The sequence below is a fragment of the Hippopotamus amphibius genome, chromosome 13 (genome assembly GCF_030028045.1).
Source record: "Hippopotamus amphibius kiboko isolate mHipAmp2 chromosome 13, mHipAmp2.hap2, whole genome shotgun sequence".
In the NCBI taxonomy this organism is placed as follows: domain Eukaryota; kingdom Metazoa; phylum Chordata; class Mammalia; order Artiodactyla; family Hippopotamidae; genus Hippopotamus; species Hippopotamus amphibius.
In genome coordinates this window covers 34485991-34511345 of record NC_080198.1, presented here as the reverse complement: position 1 = coordinate 34511345, position 25355 = coordinate 34485991, and the positions used below count along the sequence as shown (strand labels likewise).

General features: G+C 42.4%; 1 protein-coding gene across 6 annotated transcripts in view; it reads left to right on the top strand.

Annotated features, from left to right (window-relative positions):
• CACNA1D (calcium voltage-gated channel subunit alpha1 D) overlaps positions 1 to 25355 on the top strand; it is a 309818-nt gene that overhangs the window by 159573 nt on the left and 124890 nt on the right. For 5 of the 6 annotated variants that reach the window (XM_057705785.1, XM_057705783.1, XM_057705782.1 and 2 more), the window contains 3 exons: positions 2911 to 3063; positions 3619 to 3815; positions 9857 to 9960. In XM_057705785.1, coding sequence (XP_057561768.1) covers positions 2911 to 3063; positions 3619 to 3815; positions 9857 to 9960 — 454 coding nt within the window. Of the gene's footprint in view, positions 1 to 2910; positions 3064 to 3618; positions 3816 to 9856; positions 9961 to 10518; positions 10623 to 25355 lie in introns of all 6 variants that reach the window. The other variant, XM_057705786.1, reaches the window with a different exon arrangement.

The window sequence follows — 25355 nt, the reverse complement described above, 5'->3', positions numbered from 1 at the left end:
TGGGGAGATGGGTCGGGGGTTGTGGGTCATGCTTTTACCCATGCGATTGGCAGCTGTGGACTGGTGATTTCCTTTTTTCTTTTTCTTTTTTAATTTTTTTTGCTTTTAACTTATTTTTAATTTGCACTTCCTGGTTATAATAGTGATAAAACTAATGTTGGAGAACATTTGAAAAATAGGAAAAACAGAAATCTCTAGTACTAATCTCTATCACCCCATTAAAGTTACTAGTATTTTGTGTAGTTTCTTTCTGTTATTTTAACTTTTTATTTTTTTGTTTTTTTTTTCTTATGAGTAATGTACCTATGGCAATTATTTCTTAAGTACTTGAAATGGTTAAAAATGCCTGGGAAGGTGCGACTGTTTATACTTATCTGGGAGTTGTCTAATCCCTTCTAAAGAGGACTCAGACTGTCCTACAAGACATGATTTTGTGTTGTGTATGTGAACATATGTTCATTCATTGGAAGGTAAATATGTTTCAAATAGAGTCCTTCAGACGTTTGTGGGGCTCTTAGCCACCCATACTCAGGTAGCTGATAAATACGTATCAGAATCCTAGACCATCAAATGGGAAAAAACCCTCAGAATCATCTGGAGCACCATTTTTTAGATGAGGAAGCTCAGTGAAACATTGGGCAGGTCCTCATGACTGGTGGGTGGCCACACAGGACCAGATCTCCTAGTCCCTGGACCAGTGTTCTTTCTGCTGCATTTCACTGCCTCCTTGGTTAGAGTCCTGTGAGATCTGCTGTACACATTGGTTATGTACAGAGGAGCCTAATGTCGTGAAAGTGTACACATTCACGTTAAAATGTTATTATTTCATAAATTTGGCCAATCTGAAATATAACAGTTACAATAAACATAGACACATTTATGAAACATAGAGCTCATTGCCATACAGCTGAGAAGAGCTAGCTGCTGGATGATGATTTTGGATGGCCTAGCCATGTCTTTGAAAGAAAAAAAAAAAAAAAAAAGGAAAAGAAAAAAACCAAAAAACCCCTTGTCCAAGTAAATTAGAGCGTATGTTTCTTTTCCCCTCCATCTATTCTTTATAGAAGATGAAAACATTAAAAGTCATCCTATTGATCTCCAAAAGAAACCATTTGAACATTTAAATATGCAAAGGCAGTACATAAGATTTTTGTCTTAATGAAAGTCTGGAAAGAGGTTCTTTGCAAGTCTGAAACTTTCTCATCACTCCCCGCTTTCCATCCCATCCCCCACCTCTTCCTGTGTACTTCTTATCAAGGTGTACTTTTGCTGTTATTGCTGATAAGTATTTTTCTCTTTTCTTGGTGTGTTCTGATTTCTGACGTATTTAATTCTAGCATCTCAGCCTCTTCTGTTCTTTCATTCTCTGAATATGTATTGGGAAAGTGAGAAGATACTAGAAAAGGGCCGTTTGGAGGAGGGAGACACAGCAGGGAGAGAAAGGGAAAGAGAAAGAAGAAACGGGGAAAAGAGTGAGCTAGCGGAGTGGAAGCGGAGGTGGGTCACGGTGGTGGGAGGAGTGCAGGGCACACGCAGGGGCGTCCGGTGGCCTGGATCTCGTCGGGCTCTGGTTTCCTGCCAACTGCTCTCCCTCCGGCTCCTGCTTCCCTCCACCCAGTCTGGAGTGTTGTCGTGCTGTCCCTCTTCCTGTGGTCTTTTCTCTTCTTGTACCATGGCTCTCAGTGTTGCTCTGTGGGGTAGCTCCCAGGTTTCCACGTGCCTCCCTCATCTCTCAAGCTCACGTTTCAGCCACAGGGCACGTCCCCCTTCATGTTAAGTGATCAGACTCACCAGGTGGGCAGTTGCTCTGCTTCCCCTGCTCCTCCCCTACCTCCCCGACTCCAGGGGCGCCTCCTTTGACAGGCTTGTCTTTGTTCAGGCCCTAGGATTAGTCTCATGACTCGCTGGGCACCTTCCTCTACCTCAGACTCACTGGCTGCGTTCTGGTCTCGTCCAGATCCTCACCCTGTCCCCGCTGGAGAGCCTAGCACCCTCCAGCCACTTCTCTGCCCGTCTTTCTCAAAAGGCTGCCTTTTGAGTTTTCCTGGGTATCTCCCATGTATACATGTTATTAAACTTTTGTTTGATTTTTCTCCTGTTTAGAATAAATAAAGAGGCTGCTTTTTTGCCGAAGGACTCAAGTCTGGCCCTGTAATCCGAATCCAAAACCAGAGCTACCCAGCTTCGATCTGCTTCTCTCTCCTGTTACCCTTTTCCACTGCGTGACCGCCAGCCGAGACGCGCCGTCCCCGGCCCACGTGGCGCTAGCTCACTTCCGTGCTTTTGGCACTTTTTTCCCTCTGCCTGGAGTAACCTCTCTCCCATGCCTGTCCGACTGCCTGTGGATATCCATCCTCCTCATCTTTCAGGCCCTCCTGAGAGGGAGGCTACTATCCAGTCCTCTTTCTTCTCCCCCACTCAGAAGTGATGTCTTTCATCCGGCTTTAATTTTAACCATGTGATATTACTCATCCAGCATCTGTGTGCTACCTTAGAGTAATTTGTGTTTAATTCTTATGTCTCCTTCTAGAACATAACCCCTTTGAGAGAGGCCACATTATGTAATACATCTTCATATTCCCCAAAGCGCTAAACCTTACGTTTGCTGCATGGTGGATGTGCCAGAAATTGTGTTGAGATGGGTGAACAAATGCATAGACAAGTGACTTTCACATCCGGCAGTCCCCTCTCTAGGCCTTAGTTTTTCCATCTTTCACGCTGAGGGAGTTGCATTAGATGGTCTTTAAGGTCCCTCTTTGACTTACATCCTTTTAATGTTAATTAAAAGCTATGAAATACCTCTTTGAGTTTTATTGCTGTGCCCTATACAGAGCAGGCATCATTAGGAATTATATATATGCATCACTGAAATATCTTGCTGGCTCACAAACTTATTTTTCTCTTCCCTAGGTTTACAAGTTGTCCTGAACTCCATTATAAAAGCCATGGTCCCCCTCCTTCACATAGCCCTTTTGGTATTATTTGTAATCATAATCTATGCTATTATAGGATTGGAACTTTTTATTGGAAAAATGCACAAAACATGTTTTTTCGCTGACTCAGGTGAGTAATGAAAATGATAGCTAACCTAACTGTTTGAAAATTTGGCTTTCCCCAAAACAACTTTTGTGGTTTGGGGAAAATCTGAAACAAAATGAGAGAGAGAGAGAGGAAAAAAAAGGAGGCAGAGGAAAGCCAAATACACCGGTAAATCTAAGCCAGTTTTTAGTGTGAATTATATTCAGAATAAATGAGAATTTAGCCTCTTTTTCTATCTTGATTTCCTATGTAATGTGTTCTGACAAACGGGTGGGGGGCGGGGAGGCACCTGAACCTGGACCATGAGGTGAATCAATAGTGTTATTCTGTATAGGCTGAGCAAAGGTGCTGTGAGAGTGGGGACAGAGCAGAGAGGGGTGGATCCTGAGTAGAGGAAATGGCAAATTCTGTGGAGGAGGGACTGTTTGGAGTGCAGCTTGAAGGACAATAGGAATCCAAGGCAGTGTATCTGGGAAGCAGAATGTTCCAGGCTCTGGCCAGGGAACTTGGCTTCTGCAGGTTGGGTTTCTGATGTTCATTCCTCCCGTGAGTGGTGAAGCCTGCCTCCTCTGTTTGCAGATATCGTAGCTGAAGAGGACCCAGCACCGTGTGCGTTCTCAGGGAATGGACGCCAGTGCACCGCCAACGGCACGGAGTGTAGGAGTGGCTGGGTTGGCCCCAATGGCGGCATCACCAACTTTGATAACTTTGCCTTTGCCATGCTTACCGTGTTTCAGTGCATCACCATGGAGGGCTGGACAGACGTGCTGTACTGGGTGAGCAGCGTGAGCAGAGAGTTGATGGAGAGTGCTTTCCCTGGATAAAAGTGTTTCATTAGCTAGAGCCATTGGGGAGCTGGCTGAAAAAGACCCCCTGGAAGTGAGTTCTTCGGAAAGGGAAGCAGACCTTCTCTTCACTCAGCAAGACCCATCATCTGTCCCCATCAGGGCCTTGGCTTCAGCTCTAGAAAGCTGCTACAGGACGTGGGCTCCCTCGCATCCCCAGTGCCGCCTGGGGACTTACTATTGAGCATGCCCAGTAGTCCCCTTTGTTGGAAGAGCTCCAGAAGGCCAGGGCTGTCCTCATTAAACTCTTAAAGAGCCAGAGGTCATTCCCCAGGTTAAGAGGCTCCTGGACTTCCATGGACTAAAACTGATCTTTTATACCTGAAGGCAGGTTACTCTACCAGATCCTAATTGGAAGACAGGAAACATGAATTGAATTCTTTTCATGCTTTCCATAGCTTAGTACAGCCTTAAAGCCCAAGTGGGTTTTCCCCTTATTATAATGTTTCCCTTTTGCATCTTCAGTATTACTGTGAATCAGCCCAGTGTAAGCCTTTAGCTCTCTCTTCCTTTCTCTTTGGAGCTATAGAACTCTGGCAGAGAGGGTGGAAATGGCATGTAAGCCTTCCAGGGCTGGTGGACCTGTCCGTGAAAACAGATGGACACTCTTTGCATGGCTCAGGGCTGGCTCTCCTTGTTCCTGACAGAGCCAGAAAGCTTTACTGAAATGAAGAGCAGTTGTATTTTAACAGCCATTTCTCAGAGCTGAGTTTGTTTGTTTACTTCTGTGCTTGATAGAATTTGAAAAAGCTCACAGAAGTTTAGAAGTTATTTTCCATGGCACAGAGTTGCTGGAGAAAAACAGCTGACTGGCACATTTTGAGCCTAAAGCCAAGTCCAGATGGGATTAACCAGGATTCCAATAATGATTTGTTAAAATGCAGTGAGTAATAAGTACCATACTTCTTGAACGGTCAGTCTCTAGTTAGAAGGCCTGCAAGTCGAGAGGTAGCTTCTGACAGGATCTAAATTTCAGACACCTTAGAGGATTTCCCATTACTCTATTATAACTTCAGAGAACATAGCATATAACGGTTGTAAATAGGTTTTTGCTTGCCTTCACCAGTGAACTCCATGCTTGCAGGATTGTAGAAGTCCCTATATGTTCAGTGTTAGGCAAAGAAGGTGTGTTTTTATTTTCAGCCCCAAAGTGTGAGTCTAGTTTGGTAATAAGGTTTTTAAAACATCACCAACATGTTCTATCTTGTTTCTCCCTCTACCCCTCCTTTTTCTTATTGTCATAGGCGTGTGTGTGTGTGTGTGTGTGTGTGTGTGTATGTGTATGTATGCACATCTGTTATTTATATCCATAACACAATGCCTTTCGTGGAGAGGAAGAAGAGGGAGGTTGTATTGGATGAGCCCAGACCATGGCCATGTAAGGGAACCCCTAATTAGGTAAAAGGGTTTGTTTTCAGTATTATCTTTTAAGTTGCAGCTTCTAGATAGATTAGCGGAGGGCTCCATCCCAGTCTTCCCTTAAAGTTTCTGATAAATAGAAAAAGCATCATCCAGATAGCCCAGACTCTGATCCTTCTCCCACAAGCCGTACAGAAGGCAACAATTTGATTTAAAACAAACAAATGAAAAATCTGTGACTCCTCTCAGCTCTGTTCTCCCTATTTTCGCGGTGAATTGCCATTGCTGAACCAACATACCCTGACTAATGGATAATTTTATACTTTATGTTTCTGCATATTGATTGTCCCATGACAGTCTTCCTATCGCCAAGCTAGTGAAAACTTTGGGAACATGTGATTAAAGGAGAAAAAACTCCACGTACCCAGAAACAAAAGTTTCTGCTTGCTTTCCTGAGAACCTCTAAGTATCACCTAGGATGATATAATTATTACCTCTATTTTTCATATGACAATCACAGAGCTAATAATTTGACAACATAATAATTACATTCTCTATGAATTACATAGCATCTTTATTCTGATGGAGGAACTCCAGTAATTTATCAACATTATTCCAGTCTACATCCCTTTATAGAAGATCTGAGGAACAGTGGAATAGAGACCCCTGAACAGCCCCAAGGTCCTCCTGCAAGAGCAGATGGTACTTGATTTAGAACAGCGGTCTACAGACTTGTTTCTTATAAGGGGCCAGATAGTAAATATATTTGGCTTTGAAAATATATGTCTTTGTCACAGCCACTCAATTCTGCCCATGTCCCTTGGAAGCAGCCATAGACAACATGTAAACATGTGGCTTTGTTCCAGTATTTATTTATGGACACTGACGTGAATTTTGTATAACATTCCTGTGTCATGAGATACTCCAGATATTTTTTCCCACCACTTAAAAATGTAAAAGCCATTTTTAGCTCACAGGCTATACAGAAAGCAGGTGGTGGGCTGGTTTGGCCCGCAGGTCATCGTTTGGTGACCCCTGGTCTAGACTAGAACCCAGAGCTCTTTCCTTGGCATGTTTCCACTGTCAGAGGTTTGTGAGCCCTTCTAGAACACTAGGGGGCAGCTCAGTGATGTCTTCCAGAGTGTTCACTAAGATCTCATTCTCTGAAACACATCAGGTTGCTTTTAATTAGTTGTCGATTACACTTATTAACTCAGCATAGAGATAAGCAGGAGCCAAGGCCCCAGCCTTCTTCATACTTTATGGGGCACGGTCAGTGGGAAGCCACACAGCTGTGCACAGAACAGAACATCCCTGCCCAGCACGGCACCCAGCCCAGAGCAAGTGATCAGCAAACACCAGTTACTACCACTCTTTAAGTGCATGATCCCATTGCCTCTGTGTAGGCGGGCCATGTTTAAGTGCCTGTTTTTATCCGCAGCTAGAGTGTAAAGGGAACGTCTTGAGAGAGAACTGAGATTTGATTTTAAATGTTGATTGCAAGCAAAATTTTCAATCCTTTATGTGTGCGTATATGGTGGACAAAGTCTTTGCCAGGGATGAGTTTGCATCTGGCCCAGTTTATGTTCAGTCACTGTTCTCAAGTTCATGGATGCCTCAGTTCCCAAGAGTGCCTGGCAAGTGGTGGCAGGGTCTTGCTTGAGAAGGGATGTACAGGTGGGCCCGATACACAGAAAGGCACACGTAGAACAGAACCACTTGGTTGTGTGGGGAATGGGATTATTAACTTCTGGCGAAAAATGACTTTTTCAGTGCTCTTTCATGAAGTGAATTCCATAAACATAATTAAGCTTCCATCTGATCCACATGTATCTGTTGTCCACAGAGGCAGAATAGTGTAGTGCAAGGAAAGAGCCTTAAGGCTGGAAAGGGCTGGGCATGTGACCTTGGGTAGGTGACCCATACTCTCTGGGCTTTCATTTTGTTGTCACGAGATGCAGAGTAACGCTACATGATTCTTTTTTTTTTTTTTCTTCAACTCAGAGGAAATGGTTTTAAATGTAGGGAATTAATTAAGAGAGTACTGATTTCAGGAGAGAGCTATCCATATACCTTGTTTGTGGCCTTTTGCCTCAGTGCCAAGCTCTCTTCTCAGTGAGCACACCTGTGGCAGTGCTGGCTGGCTGGCTCAAACAGGAAGTTCCCTTGGCCAAGCTGACAGTCTCTTCATTCAAGATCCCTGGGAATTCCCTCCCTAGTTAGCCAGCAGCTTGCTCCCTTTCTCTGATTGCATGCCCAGGGGAGCGACAACCTCTCTATCAGGTTTCTGGTAGTATTGGCCACAGTTAGAAAAAAACAGAAAGCCTTAGGTTAGCCTAAGGATGTGTATCTCTGCCTTTGAAGTGAGGGGAAACCGAAACTAGGTTATTTCCTGAGTACCAGGTGACACCACATGATGACTTTGATATAAATATTTTAAAAATCTGAATTGAAATGCTTGAGCTCATCCCAGTTTCTCCATTGCTGACCAAGACCATGCAGACAAAAGCCCAAGAGTCTCTATTTTTGTATGGGTATTTCGGGGACCGGCTTGCCAGTTCTCACTTGTCCCGTGTGTATGGTAAGCCTCTGAAAAGAGACCTGGGTTGAGGAGACTTCGTTGGGAGAAAGACTGGCCCTTAAAGCTTAATTTTTTTGGTCTTTCCCACCCTCTGGAGATTTCAAGTCTCCTGTGGCCTTTGTTTTTGCCCCTCGGCCTCCAGCTGTTATTCCAGGTGATATTTCTGATTTGAGCAAATGGGAATCTGTTGAACACTTCTAAGAAATCAAAAATTTCTTCACTTAAAAAAAAAAAAAAGTTCCCTCCCAAGTTGGAGCAGACAGCTGTTCCTGCAGCCATTCTCTGGAACATGGGACTGAGGCCTCAAAGAGGATGGGTGGGTTAGATGCTCACCTGACCGCTGACCCACTCTGCCAGAGGGGTTGGAGACCAGGGTCTCTTGGTGTGAGTCCTGGACGTGCACATCCTTCCTCCCCGTGAGCGAGCACACTCTCCCCTGTCGTGTGTGCTCGTCCTGCTCCAAGAGGGGTAGCAGCCCCAGAGAGGCCCCTGTGGAGAGCCCTGACTCTAGACTGGGCTCTGGTCACTACACCAGGCAGCCTGTTTCTTCTCCTCCACGTCTGGGTTATTAAATAAGTTTAGCGGTGTAGTTGCTTTGGAAGAATTACCCTCGGCCTTCCTGCTGAAATTAGTTTATCCAGCTTAATGAGATCAACAATTGCAGCCACGGCCCTGCCTCATTCATTACTCTAATTGCCGATGTAAGATGTGCAGACCGATAGCAGTTCTATTAAGCACATCAATTTTCATGTGGCCAAACAGGTGTTTCATAAGGGATTTAATGCCCTCTCCCTAGACTTCAACAGATGTTAGGTAATTTTTTTTTTCAATGTTCTCTTTTCCTGTTTGGTTTCTGCATGAGGCAAACAGTGAAACGCATGAGCTTCGGTCTGTAAAGCTAAGAACCTAGCGCCAGATAATGTAAAGGAAGCACATACTTAAAGGCCTAAGGGCCTGACCCTGCAAGGCCCTTAAAAAAATCAGCCCAGACTGTATGCTGTTCTATTAGCCGATGATTCTGGCAGTTCCAGCAAAGTCAGGCCTGGAGTCATTCATTCTGTCCCCTCACCAGTGCTTCACACCTCCTTCCTGGGAGAAGTGTTTACCCAATTTAACACTGACCTGTGCTGCTGGAAAGTTCCATCTGGCCGTGAACCTTAAAGCACCTGTTTGCTCCAGCATGAAAGCTGCTCATGACCAGACCTCCCCTGGGAAGGTGTGCCTGGGAGACCATGTCTGATTGTGCTGCTTTAGCTTGTCCCAGAAGTAGCGACACCAGGTTCCTCTGGAATAGCTCACAGCTGGAGGCAGCTTTCCCAGACGGGTCACGTAGGCTCAAGCTGGGTGTGGGGGATAAGGGCTTTTTTCCTTCTCCTGATTCCGTCCTATGGGTGCAGTTCAGAAAAAAATCTCATTCCCTAAAGCACCCCGAATATGTCAGCTAGTTGACTTCTGAATACTTTCCTTCTTTGCATTAATTTAGCTGTGCTTGCACTCACTGATAGCAGATAATCCAGATTTAAAGTGGGTTGGCTTCCAGTGGAAAGTTATTATTTTAGGGCTTTTTTTAAGAAAGGAATTTATAGAGTCAAGTGTTGCAAATTTGTCTCTATAACTAAGACTTTTCCACCATCACAAAATTTGAAAGCAAAAATAGTACTAACAACTTGGGCAGAGTAGGATATAGTTTCCAGCTAAGCACCAGTTTTGTCTTCTACCAAGATCTTTTCTGAAAATCCCTTACCAAGGCAGTTTCCTGTGAGAAAGCCAAATCCCAGCTGATTGCCCTAGCAGTGGCCCAAGTTTGCTATTATTTGCCCTGAAAGCTTTGATGACTCTGTGTGCGTGTGTGGCGGTGTGTGTGTGTGTTTGTTTTGGGAATATGTAGTGAAGTGCATTGGCTACTGTTGTCTGATTTGAAGCTAAGTAAATGTTTACTTAAATGTATAAAATGCTGTCTCTAATGTAACCCTCTCTCCTTATTAGAGTCTCTTATTCACCCACTCCTATGAGACCATCTTATTTCTTGCAGATGAATGATGCTATGGGATTTGAATTGCCCTGGGTGTATTTTGTCAGTCTCGTCATCTTTGGGTCATTTTTCGTACTAAATCTTGTACTTGGTGTATTGAGCGGGTAAGCGACACCTCTTTCTTCTTGAAAGCAGAGTCCTGAGGACAGTTGCCAAGACCACACAGGCTTTGCTAGATGGGGGCCGCCGGGTCGGTGCCAAGCATTTTATGTGTCCTCCAAGATGCTTTCTTTCCCGCTGAGACTTCCCAAATCAAGACGTTTCCTGGAACCTCACCAGCCTTCATGAAGAAAAGCTGTGGGATAATTATGGACCAGAAATTAATCAGCGTTGTCCCTTGGGATTTAAATTGTTGGTATTGCTTGCCCATTTGTCTGTCCTAAAAGGAGATATATCTATAATTGCTTTACTGGTCTGGATCCAAATATAATTCAGATGAATTGGTACAAAACAGTAGCTAAATGACCTTTGGTAGGCCACATGGGTAGATTTCAGCAGCAGAACCTGTCCTTATCGAAAGAACAAAAATGGAAGGCCCTTGGCGGGGTCCCATCCTAGGAGCACGAGTCTTCAGGCAAAGCCCTAGTGGTCCAGCAGCTGTTCCTGGGGCTCTGCTCTTTAGCAAATGGATAACTGATAACTAATCTCCTTACATTTTACAGGTAAATGATGCGATAGGATGGGAATGGCCATGGGTGTATTTTGTTAGTCTGATCATCCTTGGCTCATTTTTCGTCCTTAACCTGGTTCTTGGTGTCCTTAGTGGGTAAGCAGTTGGATCCGTGTTCCACATTCTGCTGCTGCCGTGTGTCAGGCAGCTCTGCGTGTCCCCCAGCTGCTCCCTGCGGCTTTCTCTGCATGCGTGTGGACTCTGATGTCCCCTCTGTGTGTTGCTTTTGGACTAAACTGTGATTCTTTCTGCTTGTATCTGTCTGTGAGATTCTGTGTTTCTGATGCTTGCCAAACACTATTAATTTAATGAAGCCATTTCCCTGAAGCCCGTCACATTAATATGCCAGTGTGTAGAAGTGGATTAAAAGTGAGTAAAAGGATTCCCAGCCTTGGTCTCCCCCAGGAAAGGGCCTTTGTCTTATGTGGGTTTCTTCCCATTAGTACATAACCTGGCCCTTTAAAGTTACCTGCAGTGTATCATGATGATTTCCAGTGGTGTTTCAGATTTCATGGTAAAGGAGAAATAAGCCTAGATTAGCACATAAATACTGAACAGTTTCAAAATCTCACATCCTTCAGATTGGGATTGTTTGTTAGCTTGGTTTTCTGTTGCTGTCACTGTGAGAATGCTCCCTTCAATTCAGTTTTAATCTTAACTTATGGCATCTGTCTTTAATACAGGGTAATAATCAGCTTTTGCATCTAAATTTCCTATGGCTTTATCATCGTCCATGTCACTCAGTCATCATGTTTGAAATTTCATTTCGTTGACCCCCTTGGCTCTGTGGATTGACCGGGGGTTTAGTGGAGACTGGGTCGGGAAGGGGGCTCTGCCCTGCCTGTAGTTGCCATCCCAGAGCCCTTCTGGGCACCTCTGCATCCTCCCCATCCCACACACACCCCGGACAGAGGAGTGCCCCAGAGAAGGGAGCCAGGGCTCTCCAGACTCTCAGAAGCAGAGCCAGTATATAGCCATTGCCGGGGGCGTGGGGGGATGGGGGCAGGCGCTGGGAGTGTGACGAGGCCCAGGAGATGCCCATCTCCTCAGAAGAGAGCCCCTGTCACTCCCTGAGCTCAGACATCCTCCGGAGATTCTGTTGATAGACTGGATTCCCGGTGAGTTTATCTACGCCTCACTCACTTTATCTTTGTCTTTCCAGCCTGTATCTTGGGGGAAGTGATGTCTTCATGTAATGCTGAGTCAGTGGAGAGACCTTTATCGCATCTTTCTCAACACTGCCTTTTCCCGGGCAGAAAGCAGAGCTAGTTGTCCGTCTCTGCTTCCTCTCCTCGTCTTCCCTCTAAACTTACGCCGCCTGTTTTCAGGGATAACACGTGCAGAATTCTCCTTGACCCAGTGCGGTCACTTTCACACCAGGGAGGCATGCTGCCCTGTGAAGCCCCGCCCAGAAGTGGCCGGGAGGCCACGCCCCACAGTGAGGGGAGTGGGGACTAAGCTGGGGGTGTGACAGCTTACCCCCTGCCCCCACCCTGACCATAGCTTCCTTCTGTAGATAAGTGGCTCTTCAAGCCTTATGTCCTTTCACTTCAAACTTTAAAAGTGCCCTCTTCCTCATGACCCTCCGTGGCCTTAGGTTAGTCTTGGGATGGTACGGGTGGAATCTGTCCCTGGAGAAACAGCATCGTGTTGCTTTTACCACAGGAACGGCCCATACAAGGTTAACAGCAGTTCTGTGGTGAATTCCTTGGCGCCCCATGCCTCCTAAACCCAACTAAACGGAGGCCATGGAAACGACTAATTTTAACAGCGCCAGTGACATGCCTTATCTCGGAGCTTCCCAGAGCAGGAACATCACCCCTGCGATGAAGCAGCTTAAAAAGGAGAAAAAGGGGGAAATGGGAGGAGGGACTCCTTGTTATAATGGTGGGTGTCGAATATGCACTCCGTGGGGGGTACCCAAAGCTGGAGGATGAAAACAGGCACACACCATGGTGGAACCGCCAGTTTACTAAGATACATTTTGGGGAAAATAAGTCATTTTAAACCATTTTTGAATCAGAACAAAACTAGATCCCCTTACGAAGGAGAACGCAAACAGCACGTGAATTTTTAAAATAAAATCCAAGCTTTCCTAGTGATTTTCAGTCAGTTCCACCGTGTGTCCCAGCTCCCCGGGGCTGCAGCGACTCTGCCCCAGCAGTAAGGCCGCTTGGGTAGGAAATGGTAAGCGGTGCTCTGTGTAAAGGAAGGACCGCGTCTGCAGAGCAGAGTCTTTCAGGCGCCTCCGCTAATTTGGTCAGCTTTTCCTGAGTTCCTGTTGAGTGCCCGGTCTGGGCCAGAAGCCAGGGTGCCAAGATGTCTGCGACACAGATGGGGGCCTTGTGTTCAGACCGTCACTGTCTGGGGGGAGGCCATGCTTAGGCAGTGCAGGATGGCCAAGCTAGAGTAGAGGTGGAGATGGAGGAGCTGTGAAAGCTGCGTGTCCGCAGGCAGGATCTTCAGGGATGATGAGGCGTCTGTGGGGGCGGAGGGGTGGGCTGGGGGTGAAGAAACTGGAGAAGGGGCTGCTCCCAGCTCCCCTAACAGTGCGTTACCCGGGCTTCTCTGCCTGGATACTCCTCCTCGACTTTCTCCCAAAGCAACAAAAAAGTCAGAATGGGTCATTTGTATTCATTTTCTTTTTAAAGAAATGAATTTTTTTTTAAATTTCAGTTTTAATCTTAGGATTCTTCCCAACTTTTTTAGGGAACACTGGGGGAATACAAAACCGCAAGGACATACACGTTAAAAGGAAGACAGTTTTGTCGCATAGCCCCTTAGGGACCATCAGACCAGCACAAATGTAATTCTGTAAGCCCCGAATTAAAAGGGTCTCCTGTGTTAGACACTGAAGGCCGTGCTGCTGCTTTCTAACGAAGAATCATTATAAGATGCTGTGTGTGTTGAAGTCTGTTAACCACTTGGAAATACCTGTTTCTCCTGCTTGGCTCCTCCTGTTTTCCATGCGGCCATGCCATCCTGTTGTATCCTTGAGCTGATTTTAATCTTCACACTCGATTTGGTGTTGGTACCTTTTTAAAGCATTGTTAAGACTGACGCGTTGGAAACGTCTTTGGCTTTACCGCGGACTGTTGCTTTCAAGGTGAGTACGAGGTTCAAGAACTTATGCCCTGCGTGGCCAAGTGCGGTCGTGGGTGAAGACTTTTCCCTCTGGTGCTCGAGCTTGGTAGAGCCAAGAATGTCTGTAACTAGGGTTGCGATTTCACATTAAGTGGTCATTGAGGAGATGGTCCCATTACGACCAGGGATTGGAAAGCATGTCTCCATTGAGTCTCCAATTCAGACTATGCCTCTTCTTACGGTGGCCTTGATGATTTTCACTTTTCCAATTGTTCACTTAACCTTTGTCCCCTTTGAGGTTTTTGTCAGTGTGTAGGTAACATAAGAGAACACGGTGCAGCACTTTGTTTCTTAGAATCACTGCCGGATTCCTGGGAGGCTCATGGAGGGTGGGCTCATGTCTTCACCTGCAGGACCCACCTGAGGCCAGGCGCACCTGTGGTAAGGTAGAGGGCCCTCTGAGCCCTACGGTGTGGGTCAGACCCCCCGAGAAGGGACCGGTAGATGAGAAGGGAACTGGGAGACCTGGGTTCTGGTCCTGCCAGTGTCACGCACTAGCTTTGGGACAACACTTAGGAGCCCTGAGCCTCCGTCTTTTGGGCCCCTCAGATGGAGAAGGTGCTTCCTTGCTGCCCCTCCCCCCCCCCCACACACACACAGGGTATCTGGCTTTAGGTCAACTCATGAATGTAGAATTGCTTTGAAAAATACATGCTATAAAGAATTTTACTCAATGAACATATCTTTCTCTTAAAACAAGGCCTCTTCCTAGTCCCCTCCCTGGGTGAAGTGGGAACCGCTAAGGGGCTGTTTGGAAACTATCTCAGGTGTATCATTTTCTGGATTTCCCAGGAAGTGACCAAGAGAAACGCGCTTTGTACGCACAGTAACACTGTACTTGGTGCCTCCCAAGGGGAGGCCGTGGAGGGTCTTTGTCAGCTGTAAAGTATGAGGCAGCTCTAAGTCATGACTGAAGTTGTATCTGACCGCGATTGTTTCGCACAATCAGAGGGACGTGGCATTGCTGTAACATATGGTTAAACGCCGGCTTTAGAGTCAGGTAATCAAGACTTGACTCTCTTCTCTACTTGTTACCAGCTGTGCGATTTGGTGAAATGACTCACCTCTCTGAGCTTCACTTCCCTGGTCTGTGAAATGACATTAATGATATTCACCGTGTGGAGTTGTGTGAGGACTCCGTGAGCTGGAGAGTGTGGAGAGCTTGGTTATTGTTATGATGGTGGCTCAAGTAAAAGTGTATAAAACGGGATTTGATGCAAGAAAAATCTGATCAAATCAGTTCTTTTAAGCTAGTTTTTTTTCCCCTTGTGACCAGGCCCATAGATTGGGTTTAATTTGCATGACTCTTTTACTCAGGAGTTAATGAACTAAATATTCTCTACCGCTCTTTGCTCTTAGAGGAGCTAATGTTCAAAAATGCTGTTAGAGGTGCAGAAAAGTACAATGAAGATGAAAGTATTTAGAAGTTGGTAAATTATAGGTCCTTGTTAAGAAAGGATTTGATTTACCTTTTGTCTCTGTTTCTGCGAAAGAAAGACTGAGGACCCACAATGGCTAAACAGGTTTTGGTGTCTATTAGATGGATTTCTCCTGAGAAGTTTAGATAATCTCTGATATTTATATAGTGGCAGTCATATCCCTGCCACTTAGCAATGGCCAGAAAGAGATTAAAGACCCTTACGAGATGAGTGTAATGTAACCCAGACTCTGATGCATCTGTTCTTTGTTGGCCTTTGAAGCCAGGCCCCACCTGCCATTTTTCATAATAAATCCAAAGGGTAATGTTAGGATCCTAGGTTATGAATATTTTTTTCTATTCGGTTGTTTTTAATACTGTTGTCTTGGTGCCTGGCGATTCCTTGCCATAAAGTGTTTAAAAACTCTGTTCTCTCTTTTTTTTTTTGTAAATTCAGTATCATCATGTGAAGGCTCTTTAATTATATACCAAACTGTGACCAATATTGAGATGGACCTCTATCCCAATCACTTTTTTAAAGGAAAAAAAATGATTCATTTCATCTCCTAATCCTTAGACTCGATTCACTTTTGTCCAGAATATTCCATCTCTCTTCAACCCATTTGGTTTCTCTTTAATCCACAGTAATTGGGAGAAAAGGATTCTTGGTGATTGGTTGAAAGTGTTGGGATAAAAAAACCTAGACAGAGATTCAGGCACGACTACTCTTGTTGTGTTACTATTGGTATAGAGGAAGTGGAAGGGGTTGATCTTGGCGGGGGTACTGTACTGTACTAGAATTTTATAGAATAGATTCAGGTTGGAGGGGCATCATAATTTACACCCTGGTCCATTAAATTTACACCATTATGAGCCATGGTCAGTCAGAGATTGCCTCTAATTTCCGCCCCTTGAATGCTGGCTCAGGGGCAAAACATACCACGTAGATGGTGGTTGTTTGCTTGCAGAGACATACCCTCTGGGAATAGGCATTTGTATAAATTATTCATGACTGGGATTAAAATTTGCTCTCATTCGGTATTTTACCAGCATCTGCTGACAAAGAAAATGAACAACAGAATTTCTTCTTTTACATAAATATATCTACATCTTAGGAGAGTAGTTGAATTGCTTGCAACATCGAAGGGGGTATTGCTAGGTAATGGGATAACCGGGCTATCAGCATGATTGGGTACCACTGTTATACAGAACGAAATCATATTGAGTTAATGAGGTAATTCCATATCTTGACCAACAGACGAAGAAAGCACACAGAGATCTAGTCCAAAAACAAAGGGACAGTGGAGGGTATTTGTAGATAGTTCTTACAATTAAAAAAAAAAAGAAAAAAAAAAGATTTTCCTGCGTGTAATTAGTGATGATCAGGCTGCCAGAATTCCAAAGACACCCTAATGATCACTTGTAGCAAAATACTTCTCCACATTTAGCTAGATTTGTTTTTGGTTTGACTAGACTCATAGATTAAAGAGTTGTCCACACAGAGGTCTCTTTTCTTGAACTTGGAAGTAATGTTGGGAGAGGGGTTGAAAGCTGAGGGGGAGATATGTGGTCCTTTAGTAATTTCACGTGTTTTGGTTTTGGTAGAACAAGAAATGAAGCCCTGCTTCAGCTTTATGTGGAAGAATGCTAAATTTCCTTTTTCTTATAAAGAACCATGCTAAACATTTATACATACTCTTAAGCAGTGAACTTTCTTGTTGCAGAGTTAAGATGCTGTCGGGGGTAGCTGACAGCTGGATGCTGGTGCTGTAGGTACTGCGGTACCTGAAGTGCACAGGCAGGTAGCCACACCTGACATTAACACGTGAGTGGTAACCCCTCTGCCGCTGGCTTGCAGCGACTGTTTCCATAGAAATGGCTGTCGGGATCAGTGGAAACGAGGTAAGTGAAAGTTTTCGCTGATCCTTGTTTCCACCAAGCTGACGTCTGTTTCCCTGGCAACAGCGGTGGACAGCGGCCAGGCACTAGAAACAGATTCAGGAGAGCTCTCTCACTTGTCAGCTGTGGCTATCATCTATTCCCAACCGAATCCTTTTTTATAACGTGTAGCAAAAACTTCTGAGGACCCAGGAGGCATCTCTGTCCACACATGCCCTCCTGAGCACTCATTTTGCTGATGGAGAGCTCTGTACTAAGTGGAATTCATCACAGTGCTTTCATGCAGAGAGGCTCAGCTCTTCATAAAGCCACTGGTACCTTACTGGTAGGAATTAAAGCCATAATTTTCCTGTGTTGCCTATTTGGTTGGCAGCATTAACAGTTGCTGTTACTTCTGCAGTGAGAGGTTGTTTATGAATTTAATAATTTGACTTTGGTGAGAAACATATTGATGATTGCCCTAAGGTGCTACCATCAACCTTATGCCAGTTTGTTTGTTTTTTTTTTCTTTCCGTGTAATATTCTTTTACAGGCTTGTAAAATTGCTTACAGAAATCAAATATTGGTAGAGAAGGCAACTCAGTATAGCAAGACCCGTATGTCTGTAGTACAAGGAGCTATTCTTTATTAAAATTCAGCAGTTGTTCCTTTCCTGGAACATTTTACTATTTAAGCAAATAATGCACCCAAGGCAAAAGCATCCTTCTCCCATGTTCACAGGTCCCACAAAGCAAAGGAGAGCTGTCATTATTGCCCTGGTGTATAAGGTGAGAGTGTGTGGGGAGAAGCACAGAATGAGGTGTAGGATGCTGTCTTGTGTTAAACCCTTAAAGATATTATTTGAAAAATATTTTCTCTGAAACAAAATGAAGTTCCGAGATTCAGAGCTCTGTCTCTGAGAATCAAATGAAGATACGGACCCACAGGGTTATGAGGGTTTAGATTGGTTGTGTAAAAGAGCCCTGAGAAATGGGGAATTTCCTGTCTTGGAGGGCTTTCTAAATGACTGTGTTGCCAGCAGTCTGGACGAGGGCAACTGTAATTGGCCTGGAGGCGACATTTAGGACTAACCCTGTACCACCTGCTTAGGTTCAGTGTAACAGACTAAGAAGAAGCAGAAAATCTTGCTAGATATTTTTCTTTCTCTCTTAGACTTCTACAGAAAAAAAAAACGACTTAATCATTCATTCAGTGAATATTTTTTGCGTGCCTACACAGTGGTAGGTGTATTTGCCAAGTACCTTCCTAGGCACCGGGGTTTCAGTGGTGAGACCAAAGTAGAGTCTTGTCTTCATGAAGCTTGTATCTCATGAGGGAGACAAACATCATAAACTTTTATACGTTCTTTTAAGGAAGGGTGCATGGTGCTGTGAGAGTGTTTAACAGGGAGAACGAATGTCTAGAGAAGGATGAACAAATAGCCATCATATCCAGGCAAGATGGGAGAAGACACTCAGGGAGGGTATTACAGTCAAGGGAAAAACCCATGCAAGTGCCCGACAGGGGAAGGAGTGGAGGGCATTGGAGAAACTGAAGAAAGCCAGAGTGGCAGGCACCCCGGGGCTGGGAAAGGAGGGTGGCAAAGAGAAGAAGAGAGACTGATCATCAGGGCCCAGATCCCAAGGGTCCTTCAAGACCACGTCACAGATCCTGGTCATTAGCTGGAAGGGTAAAAGAACCCACTGATATTTTTAAGCCCGAAGTGACATGATTTATATTTGCGTTTTATAAAAATTACTCTGTATTCTGATATCTTCAACTACCTTAAAATACTTCAAAAAATATAACTGTGGATGGATAGAGGGATGGATAGATAGGAGATAAAGAAAATGTAGTAAATGTTAATTGTGGAAACGAGGTGGTAGGCATATGGGTATTCACTGTGTAAGTCTTCCTGCTTTTATGAACATTTGAAATTTTTTCTTAACGTTGGAAAAATTCAGCATATAAAAATCACTCTGGCTGCAGTGGTATGAATGGACTGGATGGATGCAAGACTGGATGTGGGGAGACCAATTTAAGGCTATTGTAATCCTCTTCCAGCCACAATATAGTAACAGTGCCAGAATGGATCTTTTACTATAAACAACTATAAAACTGGCCAAAATATATGAAGCAGTTTTTTTTTTTTTTTTTCTGGAAGATGGAAATAGGCAGCACGGGATAGGGTTCCTTAAGAGAAGGGAAACACGCAAAGTAAGTGCCACAATTGTCCTGGCTTTCTGCCCAGAGATGCTTTTAGACTTATGGTGCAGGGAGGCAGAGCCCAGAAGAGGACAGCGGTCTGTTTGCTCCAGAGGCAAAGAGCAGAGTTTGAGCTGCCGAGATAGCTGGAATTTTCAGGGCAGGGTACTGGAGAGAGGTATGCAGAGAAGGGACTCCAGAAATCTGAATGGGAATTCTCTGAGATCTTTGACTGCGTACTAAGATGCTATGTGCCAGTTGAACTCATTGGTAGAGAACAGCTACTGCAAAGCTATGAGCTGCTGGAAATCTCAGTGAGGACAAGTAGAGGGATTCTAACCAGCTGGAGGAGACTGACCTTGATGAATACCTAGGACATTCTACTGAGACCTCAGAAAAGCCAGGCATCAGGAGTGGGGTTACCTTAGCCCTGGAGTAAGAGCCACTCTATCTGCCCCAGCAAATTTAATACACAAGCTTCAGAAGGATCAGGCCAAGTGGCCAACTAAACACCTGCCAAAACAAGTCAACATCCATTACAGGAAGACACCAAAACCCAGGTGTTCCCCAAATGATTCCCCATATCATTAAAAATTACAGGACTTGTAAAAAAAAAAAAAAAAAAAAGCGGGGAAACACGATTCTTAATGAAGATTGGCGGGGGGTGGGCATCAATAGAAACAAATTGAGAGATGACAGATAAGGCAGGAAAGGAGCAAAGAATATAGGAGATGAACGAAAAACCAATAGCAAGATGGTGGACATAAACCCAACTGTATCAGTACTTGGGTTGAATGAAATGGGCACAGTGTTTTAATTAAAAGACGGAAATTGTCAGCCTAAATAAAAATGCAAGGTACTATAAAGACACAGATTAAAAATAAAAGAAAGAGATAAATATATTAGTACCAAATATATAAAATAGACTTCTATACAAGGAATATTTGAAGAGAGAGATATTTCAGAGAGAGACATTTCATATTCCTGTAAGGGTCAATTCGTCAAGAAGACACAATGATTCTGCATGAGCTTGTACCTAATAAGCTTTAAAATACATGGAGGGAAAGCTGTCAAAATTAAGTGGAGAAATCAAAAAATCTACAAACATAGATGAAAATTTTATAGATCTTCAATAACTGAAGAGCAAGGGGATGGAAAAAACTAAATATGGATAACATCTGAACACTGCCAACCAAATTTACCTAATTGGTACTTATAAAACGCCGTTTCCAATAACTGCACAATATCCATCCTGTTCAGGAGCACCATGATAGACCGCATCTGGGCTATAAAAAAAGGAAAGTCTCACTAAGTCTCAAAAGTCAGAAATCTTGTGAAGTATGTTTTTTCTAACAGCATTTGATTTAAAATAGAAATCAATAACAGTAAGCTATCTAGGAAGTTCTTCAAATACTTGAAATAACGTCTCTAACTTACAATTCAAAGAAAAATATTACAATAAAAATGAGAAAATTTTTAAACTGAACGATAATGAAAATACAACGTCTCAAAATTTGCATTATCCATCTAAAGCAGTGCTTAGAAATTTATAGCTTAAAATGCTTTTAAATTCAATGGTCTATAGTTCCATCTAAGAATCCAGAAAAGAAAAGCAAATTAAATCCAAGGAGAGTAGAAAAAAGAAATAAGTCAGTAAAATAGAAAACTCAAGTAATAGGTAAAGTTAATGAAGACAAGAGTGGACTCTGTGAAAAGTTTAATAAAATCAGTAAATTGTTAGCAAGACTAATGAAAAAAGAAAAATCAATTAGTATTAAAAATGACAGAGGGTATGTCAACACAAATATTGCAGCCATTAAAACAATAATAAGAGACTAGGATAAACAATTTTATGACAGTAAATTCAATAACTTAGGAGAAATGGACAATTTCCTTGAAAAACACAGCTTGTCAAAAGTGACTCAAAAATTTGACAGTAAGTTCAATAACTTAGGAGAAATGGACAGTTTCCTTGAAAAACACAGCTTATTAAAAGTGACTGAAGAGCCCTGTATTTGTTCTTCAAATGCAATTCAGAATCACAAGCCTTCTCTCAAAGAAAACTGGAGGCCTAGATGATGTTAAAAGTGAATTCTGTCAAACAATTTAGAAAGAAAGAATACCATTCCTAGAAAAAACTCAGGTAATAGATAGGGAATATTCCCTAACTCATTTTTATGAGGCCAGAAATACCTCAGTACCAAATCCAACAGACAAAAGAACAATATCCTTCATTAATATAGATGTAAAAATTCTCAAATATTAGCAAGTTGAATCCAGCAATTATTGAACGAATAATAGTTCATGATCAAATGGAGTTTATACTGGAAACACAAGACTGGTTCACCACTGGAAAGTCAAACCATGTAATTTACCATATTAACAGAATGAGGGAGAAAAATCATATGATCGTCTCAATAAATGCAGAAAATGCCACCAACAACATTCTATAACCATTCATGATAAAAACTCTCAGCAAACTAATAACATGGAAACTTCCTCAACCTGAGAAAAGGTTATCTACAAAAAAAAAAAAAAAAACACAAACGATCACTGACAGCATACTTAGTGATGAAAGGCTGAATGCTTTTTTCCCCTAAGATTAAGAACAAGATAATCATTCCTCTCTCACCCCTTCTGCTCAACATTATACTGGAAGTACTGGCCAGTACATTAAGGCAAGTAAAGAATATAAAAGGCAGAAAGATTAGAAAGAAAGCAAAGACTATTTTTATTCACAGAAAACAATGATTGTCTACTTAGAAACTCCTAACAAATTGCCCGGAGATTAATAAGTGAATATAGCAATGTATCAGGATACAAGGTCAGTATACAAAAATAAATTTTTATTCCTATATACAAGCTGCAAGCATGTGGAAAATGAAGTTTGAGAAAATATGATTTACAATAACATTAACAAATTAAAATACTTAGGAGTGAGGATAAGAAAAGATATGGAAGACCTCTACACTGAAAACAACAAAACACTAATTGGTCAAATTAAAGATGATCTAAATAAATGATGGTGGCCCATGCTCGTGGATTGGAAGATTCAATATTATTATCAAATTTACCTATATATTCCTCTAATGTATCTATTCAGTGCTGTCTCATTCATAAATATTAATGGCCTTTTTTAAAGAAACTGGTGAGAAGATTCCAATATTTATATATAATTGTGAAGGACCTATAATAACTAAAACAATCTTGACAAAAAACAAAGTTGAAAGACTTATACTACCTGATTTCAAGACTTCCATAAGGTTGCAGTAAATACAGCGTCATTTTGGCATAGAGATAGCTATATAGAACAATAGAATGGAATAGAAAATCCAAAAATATATGTGTATGGTCAGTTGCTTTTTGACAAAGGTGCTAAATAAGTCAATGGAAAAAGGATAATTTTTTCAGTAAAATGCTGGAAAAACTAGAAACCTGTCTGAAACAAAAATTAACCTTGACCTTTAGGTCACACTAGACACAAACACTTACTTGAAAGATCACAGTTTTAATTGAAAAACTAAAATATAAATATTTTCTAAAAATATTTCTGTGCTTATTAAATAAGAAATTGAAAACCACACAATGGGAGCAAATATTCACAATACATATATCTGACAAAGGGTTTGTATCAAGAATATACAAGAAGTCTTAAAAATAATAACTCAAAATTGGCAGAAGATTTGAACTAATACTTCACAAAGGAATATATACAAATAGACAGTGTACCTGTAAAGATGTTTAATATCATTAGTCATCTGGGACATGCAAGTTAAAATTGCAATGAAATTCTACTACATATGTAGAATAGTAGAGTAGCTAAAATCAAAAAGATAGTATCAACGGTGTTCATTGCAGCACTATTTACAATAGCCAGGTCATGGAAGCAACCTAAACGTCCATTGACAGATGAATGGATAAAGTAGATGTGGTACATATATACAATGGAATATTACTGAGCTGTAGAAAGGAAGGAAATTGGGACATTTGTAGAGATGTGGATGGACCTAGAGACTGTCATACAGAGTGAAGTAAGTCAGAAAAACAAGTATCGTATATTAACGCATGTGTGTGGAATATAGAAAAATGGTACAGATCAACCGGTTTGCAAGGCAGAAATAGGGGCACAGATGTAGAGAACAAACATATGGACACTAAGGGAGGAAAGAGGGGGGTAGGGCGGGGGTTGGGGTGGGATGAATTGGGAGATTGGGATTGCCATGTATACATTACTAATAAGAAAAAAATATCAAATTGTACACTTTAAATACATGCAGTTTATTGTATGTCAATTATATCTCAATAGAAGTTCTTAAAAAGAAAAAACAGTTGGCAAGAGGTATAGAGCAACTGATAATGCTCACGTTACTGATAGAAACATAAAATGGTACAATCACTTTGGAAAAGTTTGTCAAGTTCTCATAAAGTTAAACATATACCTACCACGTGGCTTAGCTGTTCCATTCCTAGTTGTTTGCTGAAGAGCAATGGAAGTCGTCTGTCCACAAAATGACTTGTATGTCAGCTTTCATGGAATGCTGGTCATAGTAGCTTCAAATTGGAAAAACCCAAATATCTGTCGATAGGTAAAATAGATAATCAAATTGTGGTATAGTCAGACTTTGGAATACCGTCTAGCAGTAAAAAGGAATGAAGTACTAATACATTATCAATGAATCTCAAAAAAAATTTGCTGAGGGGAAAAAAGCCAGGTACAAAACAGAACACGTGATGGAGTTCTGGAAGAAGCAAAAAGTCCCTAATACAGAAATCAGGTCATTGATTTTCTAGGATGGGAGGAGGAAGCGTTGACTTGGAAAGGCAATGAGAGACCTTTCTGGGAGGTGTTATACATGATCTGTATCTTGACTGGGGGGTTGTTTGGGTGGTGTCAACGTTAGCCAAATGATGAACTTACATCGTGTGCACTTTATTGTTCATCACTTGTATCTCGATAAAATTAATTTGAAATACCATTAAAGTAGAATTAAGAGTCTTCTGCTTCTGGTCCAGATGGAGTAACAGATGTCAGATTTCCCCTCCCACCTGAAACAACAATAACAGAACTGAAAACAGACAATATATGTAAAACAATGGTTTTCAAGACACTGGACATCAAGCAATGAAGGACCGTGATCCCTGAGAACCAGGAAATAAATGAAATAAGCTCCATAATTATCCCAGTTTACTGACTTAAGAGAATTCCTGGGCTACCGTACAAGCAGGGGGAACCCAGGAAGAGCCCTGTAGCCTCCCTGGGTTGAGAAGATGAAGCTAAGAGTCTGAAAAAAACGAAGGTGGCTAAAGTGTGCAGAACAGAGTACTGGAGAGGAAAGAATTTCATAGAAAGAGAACTCCAGAAGTTCCCCCCTTAAGTATTCAGCAGAGTACTTTTCAGCACACGTGTGTGAGGAAACTGGGGAAAGAACGTTTGAATGGATTAGAAAGGATGGTGTTCAGTGCTTGAGTAAGGCCAGGAACATTGTCTGTCCCCACCAGCCAGACTGGAAAAACTCATAAGTCACAAGACGTTGGGTAGAGTAGAAAGGACTTGCCTCAGTAATGGAATTACTAGCCCTAGACTAAGTAGTGTTTCAGACTGACCTAACAAATTATTAAACAAGACCTGAAATGATCAGTCAGTTTGGCCCAAGTTATTTAACTGCATCCCAAAACAAAGCACTGGAATATTTGTAGGAATACAAAAATACCTAGCACTCAGCAAGATAAAACTTAAAATGTTTGGAATTCAAAAGTCACTAGACATGCAAAGAAGCAAATAAACATGACCCGCAATTAGAAGATTTGATCAGTCAGTTGAAACCAACCCAGAACTCACTCACATGTTAGAATTAGCAACAAAGGATGTGAAAAGAGTCATTATAACTATATCCCATGTGTTCAAAATGTTAAGCAAAAAAAAAAAAAAAAAAAAAGCCTAAAAAAACCAAGATCCTAGGAATAAATCTAACAAAAGATGTACAAAGTCGCTTCTACACAAAACTTTGCTGAAGGGAATTAAGACCTCAAAAAATGGAAGGATTGGAAAACTCAGTTTATTAGGATGTCAGAAGACAGGTAATATTAAGAAAAGGTTTTCTTTGTCGTGAGAAGAAAGGAAGAGAGTATGGGGCACATATGAGTTTAGTTTGGTCGTAGGAAGCTGGGAGTGTTCCTGCCTGGTT